This window comes from Rhinopithecus roxellana, chromosome 17 (assembly GCF_007565055.1).
Source record: "Rhinopithecus roxellana isolate Shanxi Qingling chromosome 17, ASM756505v1, whole genome shotgun sequence".
NCBI lineage: Eukaryota > Metazoa > Chordata > Mammalia > Primates > Cercopithecidae > Rhinopithecus > Rhinopithecus roxellana.
The window spans coordinates 38385305-38396710 of record NC_044565.1 but is presented as its reverse complement, the minus strand read 5'-3'; the positions used below and the strand labels follow the sequence as shown (position 1 = coordinate 38396710).

The following is an 11406-nucleotide window of genomic DNA, read 5'->3' as shown; positions in this document are numbered from 1 at the left end:
TCCATTCTGAATGCCTAATAACAGAGTCTTGCTCCCTGTCTAATGATGAAAGGGTGACAGTCAAATTCTTTTAGTTTACTACAAAATTGAGGAATTTCATGGACCATTTTGAGAACAGAATACTGTGAAATATTAGCAGCACTCAGTAAAACTTTTTTTTAAAAAAATTTAGATAGGTTAAAATTTATTTAGCTCAACTAATTAAAGTTCAATTACTAAGACTGTATGAAACACTGAAGACAAAACAAAAAACACAGGATGTTCTTGAAGGAGGTAAAGGATGAAATGTGGGGGGTTTTTTTGGTAGAAATAGAGTGCTTTTTTATGTTATAAACACAGTTTTACAAAGAGTATGGATACAAACTACATTATTTGAAATAATATGTTTTTAAAGTTTTGTTAAAGCTTATTTCATGAAAATGTGTGTAGACATGTTTCTTAAATAGAAAGACTTCTCAATCTGTATTTTTCAGCAGACTGAGTAAAAGTATCTAATATTATGAAAGACATCCTTGGGTGGGTAATGATCTCAGCAGCTACACTGACAGTTTCTCATGTTCTAATTCACCTTCACAAATCCATGGCATCATTTTTTGGCTAAAGTAATGTCAGTTGGTGACATTTGCGGCAAGTATAAAAAGGACCCCCCATGGCAGCCATTTTTATTTGATTCTTAAGATCCAAAGGCTGCTGAAAGAACAATTGAATAAAGTTGGGGATTGGAGAAGCTTGATTTTCTTGTTCTCTGTGAAATGAAACTCCAGTCTTTTTCTTCCCTTTCCCCTTAAAAGCAAAAGTCTGCTAGGGGGTTGTAGCTGTGTCAAAGCCGCTGGGATGCCACTGCTGATCACTTTAATTACTACGACTAAGGAGGATAAAATTAAAAGTAGCACCATTGAAGCAGTGGAAGAAAGCTTGCCTAGATGTCGGTGAACTGTGAAATATAAAAATTGCATACCAATACATTTTTATGGAAAGGAAACAAGGAATTACATTACTTATTCTTGAAGAGTTTGTCCTTAAATTGTCAAATTTTACTAGTGCATCTATCTATGGCAGATTGTAGACCATTTCAGAATGATAAGGAAAGTAGTAACTTGAAGACATGCTGTGAAAGGGCTAAATATTATTAAAGTTTATGTCCAAAGTGGTTAGTTCTGATCCATCTATATTTGAATATTTCAAATTCACTGGATTGAAACAGGGCTCCTTTTGCACCGTAGCAGGACTTTTGCCTTATCCTGAAGATGTTAGCAAAGAGAAAAGCAAAGCTTAAATACATTTACCACTTTTCTAAAGGCTTTTAATTTAAGGTTGGGAACCTAAGTTTTAAGCGAATGTAAACAAATTAGTTGCTCATCATCTCTCTCTATTCAGTGGCACAAAGGGAAATTTAAACTGATTTGTATAACCCAAGTATACATAAAGAACTGGGACTTTAAAAAATCATAATCACTGTAGGGCCTCAGAAAATGCTCTGAATAGCAGTTGTGTAATAGATAGGGCCAGTGCTTTGATATCAAACAGACACTGATTTTAATTCTTACTATGCCATTTACAAGATGTATGACCTTGGGCGGTATATATAAGTGAGATTCAGTTTTTATCAAATTGGAAGGATAGCAGCTATCTCACAGAGTTGTAAGGAGTAAATGAGATAACACATACACATGTGCAAACACACAGGGCACAGAGCTAGTATTTACTCAAAAATTTGTTACAAATTGTAAAAAGATAGTCATGGGGAGGGAGACCTCCCAAAACTACAGCTTCTATCAAACCCTCCAAAGAATACACATCCATCTTACAAAAGCAGGATTATCCTTTATAACTCAGTCTAACTCTAAATAATACCATATAGGAAAAGGTGAATGTCATCAGACCCATTCTTACAAATAGGAAGTCTAACTACTTCCATTTATTTAAGTCTATGTAGACTACATAAGTAAATGAAAGATGCATAGGTTTCCTATGTATTGGATTTTTGAAGTATACTTATCTTTTAAGTAACAGCAGTTTTCTAAGTTGCCTTGCCTCTGCAACCCAGTGAAAAGATTTTTTTTTTCCAGCACACATGGTAAACATGATTTACTTACAGCTATGAGTCACTGTCTTTTTTTGAATGTAGAATGGTCAAAGCAGCTTTCAAAAACACATTTCTTAGGTTTAGGCAAACTCGTTGTCAGAAATATTATGAACGTATTTGAGCAGTTTGTGTTGAACGCTATACAAAAATAAGATAATCATTGTCCCTCCTCTCTGGTCATTTTGTCCTTAGACATAAACAGTATGGCTATTTTGAGTAAAAAAAAATGCATAGATTGTATTGCTATCTATTCTTTCAGTATTATTGCAAAATATCTTTTAATGGAGCCTACATATAAAAATTAAAATGAACTAGTTTTAGTTATGATGAACCTGGAGACTAATAAACTGAAAATTAGTGCTATCAATTAAACTAAAATTGGTGGCATAATCAATTACTATAATTACAAGCTTTTCCTTCGTGACCTTAACAATTAACTTTTATTTTCTCAGTTGTTTTTTGTCTTAAGGGAAGTTAAAGGGTGAGAAAACAAACAACACAGATACGCCATCCCACTGGAGAGCTTCAGGCCCAAGCAAAATTGTCTCCGTGGTGTTAGGACATTAGTAGAAAAGTAAATTAAGGCAATCTGATAGGGAACTAGAATTCTGTCAATCAGGCTCAAGATTTTGTGCTGTGTCCATAAACTTTGTTTACTGTAGGGTTTTATGAGTTGTAACCTGCCCTTGCAGTCTGTTAATGAGGCTAAATCTTGCTACTTGAGAATTGAATTAGAGCACACCTCTGGGCTAATGGTTATAAACAGAAAGTCCCATTAGGGCTACATTCTGATTTGTTCATTTGCATTTTTTTCTATTGTATAGAGAACAATCATGAGTAAATAAGTACAAACAAACAATTTACATGGAAATTGATAAGGTGTTCCTAATTAGTATTTAGAGTTGGTTTTATTAACGATTGCCTACTTTAAATTGCACTCTTGGTAAGCTCTGGGAAAAATGTGCAGATGGGAGTATTAGTGGGATAGAGGAGGTGATAGCTTGTGAGAAAAAAATTAGGTTGCCATTTCATATTCAGAAAACTAGAATCATTTATTTCATTTTAACTCAGTAAAAATGACCCTTCATTTTAGTTTGAATCAACAAATTCCAGCTATGTAAGAAGTTATTATTCAGTCAGTGAAATACACTTAAGCTTAGTTGCCTGAGGCATATTAAATAATGGTTTTTTATTAGTACTCTTAACTTTTCATAAGTTTGAAAGATGAAAGTTTAGTAAAAGTTCCATTTTCCTCATTTGATCATATAATTTGATACTTTGGGAATCATATAGTTTAGTGGTTAAGAGCAAGGGCTCTGGAGTAAAACAGACCTGGGCTGAATACCTGGCTCTGACATCAGGTCTAGCTGTGGAATGCTGTGACTCTAAACTTAAATATTCTTACTGGTAAAAATAAAGATGTGAAAACTAAATATTATGCACATAAAGTACATAGCATATAAATGCTCAGGAGATAGCAGCAGCCATCATCAAACTCACCATTATCAATCCTGTAATTTCTTTTATTCCTAGTATATTTTTCAAGTTTAGAAACACTGATAGTGGACCAGATGTGGTGGCTCATGCCTGTAATCCCTACACTTTGGGAGGCCAAGGTGCATGAATCACTCGAGCCCATGAGTTTGAGACCAGCCTGGGCAGCATGACAAAACCCCATCTCTACAAAATTACAAAAATTAGCCAGGCATGGTGGCACACACGTGTGGTCCCAGCTACTTTGGATGGAGACAGGGCTGAGGTGGGAGAATCACCTGAGCCTGGCGAGGTCAAGGTTGTGGTGGGCTATGATTGTACCATTGCACTCCAGCCCAGGTAACAGAGTGAGATCCTGTCTCAAATTTAAAAAAGAAAAACAGAAACACTGATAGTAAACTGAGGATTTTTTTAATGTTATTCTTGCATCTTCAGTCTCACTATGCCTATTGCATACTATTCCTCACCTATGAATAAGTCTGTGTCTCCAGATACTAATAAAATTTCACTTGAATGTTAGACCTCTCTTCTTTTGCCCCTACCACAATATACACTTCAGGAAGCATACCATCACATTGCTTTGCTTTTTCGAGGCAGGGTCTTGCTATGTAGCCCAGTTGCCCAGGCTGGTCTTGAACTCCTGGACTCAAGCAGTCCTCCTGAGTAGCGGGGATTATAAGCGTGTGCCACCACAACTAGTCAAGATTATTTTTTAAAATAAATTTTATTATAAGAGTAGTATATGTGTATTATAGAAAATTAGAAAATGAAGTCAAAAGAAAATACGAATATCAAATTTTGATACCCAGAAATCTTCACCATGACAACTTTGCATATACCCTTCCAAATCTCTTTCTATGCATATGTTTTCTTAACTCTGACTTATTAAAATGATCAGGTCAGTTGTCTGGGATATCCTACCTTTTGGATCTATTTGGTGGTTTTCTTGCTGTGTCATTTATCGTGCTTCTCTATCCCCTGTGCTTATGATAAACATGAAATTATATCTAAAGTTTGAGTAGATTCACTTTAAACATTTTTGGTAGAATATTATAGGTGGTGTGCAGTTCATGTGCTTCATATCAAAAAACATATAACATATGATTGACCCAACATTAATGATGCTAGATTCGTGGTCCCTAATCTCTGATCTAGTTCTTATCTCTCTTTTTACAGATTAGGTTTTCCCCTTGCAACTAAAAGTAATCTGTGTGGTGTTACTTAAGCATATGTTCCAGTTGTTACTGCTGTGTAACAGGCCACCCCAAACTTAGTGATGTAAAAAAAAAAATGTCTTGCTGTTATGCTCTACAAATTCTGTAGGACGTTAACAGTTGGGGGTGGCTCAAAATGGCTAGAGTCTGAGGTCATCTAAAGCCTTCTTCATTCACGTGTCTGGACCTACGCCAGAAAGACTGAAGGCTGACTTTGGCTAGAATGGTCAACTGAAGCACCTACATGTAACTTAGTCTTCTCACTGTATGACTGCTGGGTTCCCAGAAAGAGGACAGAATATAAGAATTTCAAGAGAGCTTAGGCAGAAGGGGTATGGCCTTTTCTGACCTAGCCTTGGAAATCACCTGCAACACTTCCACATTCTGTTTCTTACATACAAGTCACTAAAGCTGGCTCAGAAGAATTAAACTCTTCCTCTTATTGAGGGAGTGGCAAGGTCACATTGCAGAAGAGCATTGGGATGAGCGATAACTGTTGTGGCCATCTTTGGAAAATACAGTTGGCTGCAGCATGACTATCCAGTTCCTTATCAGACATTTACCTAAGAGCTTTAATAACAGTTGATGATCCTTGCCAGAATCATTCATTATGATTTGCAAAGTGATTTTTTTAATAATTCTACCTTTTAGGGGCATTATTAAATGATATAGTAGAGCTTATAAAGTAGAGCTTATAAAGTAGAGCTAGGCCGGGCATGGTGGCTCAAACCTGTAATCCCAGTGGGAGAGTGACTTGAGCCTAGGAGTTTGAGACCAACATGGGCAACACAGGGAGACCCTGTCGCTACAAAACCTTAAAAAAAAAATTTTTTTTTTGAAACTATGGCCACCATGCCTGTAGTTCCAGCTACTCAGAAGGCTGAAGTGGGAGGATCGCTTGAGCCTGGGAGATCAAGGCTGCGGCGAGCTGTGATTGCACCAGTGCATTCCAGCTTGGATGGGTTTACCATACACACACACACACACACACACAAACACACACACACACACGCACACAGATATATATATAGTAGAGCTTTCCCTTACTGACTGAGACTGTTTGGTTACTCTAAAATTCATTTCCCACCAGAAATACAAAATAATTTATTCTTTTCCTTCAATTACTACTTTGTAGGAGTTATTTCAAAGCTGCCTTAAATGGTAACAAATAAGTTTTTATATCCTTCTGTGTTTTGAATATCATATTGGACTCGAATTTTCCTTGATTCTATGTGTGATCTCATTGATTCAATTCATTGCAGTCATTTTTCTTTTTGAGAATGAAATTGTCTCTCTACTGGGTTCTTCTAATTGGTTCCCTACTGGGAGCTTCAGGCTTGTCCCTGGGTCCATTGGGCATCCCCATTAACCTATCCCCATTAATTTTGATGGCTTACTTGATTTCTCAAGAAATTTGTGAAAAAAAATTGCCTGGACTTGAGTTCTACCCATTGGTTTCTACCCTTGTCCCTAATGATATGTCACCAAGTTTTGTTTGTTTTTTAAGGCAACAGACTATTTAATGTGGTTTAAAATACATCAATGTCTCACCAAGTTTCATTGCCCTTTTAAAATTTTCAGACTCATTAACCTCTAACATTGGCTGCAATTGATTACTCCTTTTTCTTGAAAGCCTATGCTATTTTGATTATCTGGATACTTCAGTGTTCTAGTTCTCTTCTCCCTCTTTCTGTGTCCTCTTTTCAATATATATCTTATCTATATCTTACCTAGATATAGATAGATGTTTTCCATGTTTTAGTCTGTGTCGCTCCTTTTTCTCTAGGGTACCCTCTTCAAATGCTTTCATGGATTCCTATAGCTCATCAGCTCTCTAGTCATAGTCTGACCTCACATCCTAGTATCCATTTTATTTCTCAATTACCTACTAACATCTTTACTCAGATTTCCTGCCAGCTTCTCAACCCCAATATGTCTTCGCACAGACTTTCTCTCCCTTGCTTCTTATAGTTCCTTTTAGTTTTTCTATTTCTATTATGAACATCACAGTTCTACTAGTTGCTTAAGTTAAAAATTTCTGAGTTTTTTTCCCTCCTTCTGCATCTAATGTTACCAAGAATTAGTGCCTCTAATTCTAATATATTACACTTTTCTCTTTCTATTCCCATTGCCACCGTCTTAGTCTTGTATCTCAGTACAGTTTCCTTGGACTCTTATAAGAGCCTCCTAACTAGTCTATTGCCATCCTTCTATGCCAGTCTATTTTATGCACCATTGCCTGATTAATCTTTCTCAAATACATCTCTAATTGATGATTCATCTAGACTTAAAAAAAAAAAAAAAAGACATGCATAAAAATAAAGCCCAGCAGTGGTCCCTGCTGTCTTTAGAATAAAATTAAAGCACCTCTCCTCTCCCTGTTGGACAGGGCCTTTAAAGTATTTCCCCAAATTTATTTTTCTTGCCTTGTCTATCACTGTTTTTGCCCTATGTTCAGGAAAACTAGGTTATGTTTCCCCATATACCTTCTTGCCTCTATGTTTTTGTACTGTTCCTACCTCCTTGTCTCTCCTACACTGACCTACCTAACCACCAACTTCTATCTCTACCTATTCCAAATCCTACTCATTCTTCAGACCCAGCTTGAAATCCATGATGGCATGATGCATTCTGTTTGCCCCTCAGCCAAAAATGTTCTCCGTTTTCTGAACCCTTATGTCATCATCCTTGAAATGGTTACAGCACCTAGCACAAATTATGTACTAAAGACCAGAGATACAAAGGTAAATCAGATGTATTTCAACTCTAATGTGAAGGAGGCATCCCTACAAAGTTATAATGTAAGTTGACAAGTATTGTTTAAAAAAATAACATACACACACAGACACACATAAAGTGCTGAAGTAACATAGAGGAAGGATTACTTTATTTCTTAGGGAAGTAGTAGGGGGCATAGAGAGGGGAGGTTTGGTGGATTTAAACTGAATCTGGAAGAACGAGTAGAAATTAAATAAGGTTAGAGAAGCTCATTCCAAGAAAAAGAAATGACACACTCAGAGCCACAAGTACATGAAGCTACATGATACAAACAATTCTGTATGAATAGATGTAAGGATTTATGGAGGTTCGGAGATGTTAAGGGGAGATAACCCGGGAAATATATGTTGGGGCCAGATTATTTCAGTCTTTGTTTTATCATAGTAATGCCTTATTTTATATGCTTTTCAATTTACAAAGCAGTTTCACATTGATTATTTGCGATTCATAATAATCTTTTTTTTTTTTTTTTTTTTTTTTTTTTTTTTTGAGATAGAGTCTTGCTTTGTTGCCAGGCCTGGAGTGCAGTGGCGTGATCTTGGCTCACTGCAACCTCTGCCTCCTGGGTTCAAGTGATTCTTCTGCCTCAGCCTCACGAGTAGCTGGGACTACAGGCATGTGCCACCATGCCCAGCTAATTCTTTTGCATTTTTAGTAGAGATGGGGTTTCACCATATTGGCCAGGATGGTGTCAATCTCTTGACCTTGTGATCCACCCACCTTGGCCCTCCCAAAGTGCTGGGATTACAGGTGTGAGCCACTGTGCCCAGCCAATAATCCTTTTTTTAGTAGTCAACAACTCTCTTATTTGTCTAGTTATTTTAAATATCAGAAACCACATTAGATTTTAATTTTTCTTCTCTGTATACATTTGGGGAGAGAGGGAGTTACCAAAAAGAGAGGGAGTTACCAAAAGGAAAAACTTGTTGATAGTTTTTAAATCAAATTATGTACTGACAAACTATCCCTACTCTTACTCTAGCCCCCTAAATAAGCCATTTCCTATATAGCATTTGATCAGCATAGTATAGCAACATTTTCTGCTCTCAAAGATGTCTTTTAGCCATTGCTCTGTGCCTTTTTTCAAAAATAACAAGTTAAATTCTATTCTTTAAAAATATGAATTAAAATTCTGTCCTTAGTATTGTGACTTTTTTCTGTAAGCTGGATTCTTTTATTAATAATAATTTCTGATATTTTCTCAGTGATATGTATTACCATTCTTTAGTTTGTATTTTTAATGGACATTTTAATAAAATAATTTGTAAATGTTTTTAAAAATCTGATTCTAGGATGTCTTTTAAAAATTGTGTGACATCCAACTGATATAGAGCATCCTATTTATAATGTGGGCCAAGCACCATGCTGTAAACCAGTTACTATCATGATGATCAGATTGAAAATGAAATTGCATTTCTGTCAATTACTGAGTTGGCAACTGTTCAATATATCTTAGCAGCAAGATGAAGAGCGACGTCGGCAGCTGAGAGAGAGAGCTCGTCAGCTAATAGCAGAAGCTCGATCTGGAGTGAAGATGTCAGAACTTCCCAGCTATGGTGAAATGGCTGCAGAAAAGTTGAAAGAAAGGTCAAAGGCATGTGGAGGTGAGTTAAAGAATCTTGTATCATTCTACAGACAACCCAGAAATCCACAGTGGACCTTTTGGGACTTTTTATTCTTACTTCAAAATGTTGCTTCAAAAATACAAAGTTTCTAACCTATTGATATGTTGCAAGACACCTAAAGGAAGCATAGTAAATTAGAAGATAACTGTTGCTGTTTTCCAAATCAACTTTTTGGCTTCATTTAAAAATACTCAAGAAGTACTGTCTTAGAATATGCTTTTGTATAAAACTCATACCTTGGTTTGTGATACCCCATGATTCCTCATTAATTGTATTAGGAGTATGTAAAATGTAATTGAGTCCCTAACATCTAAATCATAGCACGATTAGTGATGAGCTTTGTCATGAAAGATTTTCACTTCAAACAAGATATTTAGAAAGTAGTTTTAACAATATTCTGGCATTATAGCCTGAGATGTTAGAAGTTTATATAAGTCCCATCTCAGTTTCTTCTTAGTCTCCTTACTCTGAGAGGGTCTTCTTCAATATCTGCAGAGATTAATCTAAGCTTGATGTTGGGACAGTGGCTGTATATATAATTAAAGATAATTTTAATTTTACCTTCGGAGATGCTCAATTTGGACATCTTTAATTTGGAACATTTTACGTTTTTAAGAGGAGTATATTCAGAAGGCTTGTGAGCTTTTTATTTCGAAGGTATATAACCTACTTATCTACCAAAACATGGCAGATATTTGCCCTGAGTTAATCTTAGAATACAAAGATCACCCTGAAGAGTAGGCAAGTGAAGACTCAAATAAGACCTTAAAGCAGCCGTCCCCAACCTTTTTGGCACCAGGAACTGGTTTTATGGAAGACAATTTTTCCATGGACCAGGAGGGTAAGGAGGGATGGTTTCAGGATGAAACTGTTTCACCTCAGATCATCAGGCATTAGTTAGATTCTCATAAGGAGCATACAACCTAGATCCCTCACATGTGCAGTTCACATGATGGTTCGTGTTTCTGTGAGAATCTAATGCCGCCGCTGATCTGACAGGAGGCTGAACTCAGGAGGTAATGCTCACTCGCCCTGTTAGGCCAGGTTCTTAATAGGCCACAGACTGGTACTGGTCCATGGCCCTAGGTTGGAGGCCCTAGGTTGCCTAAAAGGGCTGAAACAAAGATAAGCTATTCTTAGGTCAATGATAAGTTTCCTCAAAGTAAATGGAAACTTATTGCTGTTATATCTTATTGATTCCTTATGTTAAAAGCTTACTGTAGAAAATTCTAATGCTTATAACATCTAACCTTCCATCTCATACATTTGAAAGCTTCTTCCCCACACAGCTATGTATCTGTCCCTCTGATCTTCTCAGAATGTCTGTATCTTAGTGAAACCCACCTTGCCAGGTGCAGTACCTCACACCTGTAATCCCAACACTCTGGGAGGCAAAGGTGGGAGAATCACTTGAACCCAGGAGTTCAAGATCAGCCTGGGCAATATCATGGGACCCTAATGCTACAAAAAACAAAAAACAAAAATTATTTTAATTTTTTTCCACTTTTTTTTAAATTAAATCATTACCTTCAACCAACTCACACCCACTACAAAATTTTTTTTTTAAATTAACCAGACATGGTGGCACACACCTGCAGTCCTACCACTTAGGAGGCTGAATTGGGAGGATCACTTGAGTTCAGGAAGTTGAGGCTGCAGTGAGCTGTGATCATGTGACTGTTCTCCAGCCTGGGTGACAGAGTGAGATGCTGTCTCAAAAAAAAAAAAAAGATTTCTTCATCTTCCCTTTTTGATTGCTATCATGCAGGATTTTTATTGCAATTTCTACGTTCTCTACTACAGTTTCAGTTTTATAGTAAGATCAGTAATTATTCACAGCTACATTTGTATAATACTATGACAATTTGCTGTCGTTTATTATTAATAATTAGATGCTTCTTTCATCTTAAAAATCTCCACATATTCTAAGTAAGTCTTAATAAATCTTTGCCTCCTTATATCTTTGAATCATAGAAAAACCCCATATTCTTATGCTCCAGATAGGCTTCCTGAAGCTATTAATGCCACCTTCCTGTGGCATCATAAAACCATGTAGGAGAACAAGTAATAATAGGATGAAGGAGCATTTGGTATCTATTTTTTGTTTTTCCCAGTAGTGAGCAGATAACAATGCTAAATGACTTATAAACTCTGGGAAGGCTAAGAAGTAAAAATCCTATTAATGATATGGGATGTGTCACCTATATAG

The 11406-nt window shown here is 36.5% G+C and overlaps 1 protein-coding gene across 8 annotated transcripts in view; it reads left to right on the top strand.

The window, feature by feature from the left end:
• The window catches only part of EHBP1 (EH domain binding protein 1), a 352471-nt gene that overhangs the window by 277947 nt on the left and 63118 nt on the right, over positions 1-11406 (top strand). For 6 of the 8 annotated variants that reach the window (XM_030921086.1, XM_010369131.2, XM_010369129.2 and 3 more), the window contains one exon: positions 9029-9176. In XM_030921086.1, coding sequence (XP_030776946.1) covers positions 9029-9176 — 148 coding nt within the window. The remainder of the gene's footprint in view (positions 1-9028; positions 9177-11406) is intronic. The other 2 variants (XM_030921089.1, XM_030921087.1) reach the window with 1 other exon arrangement.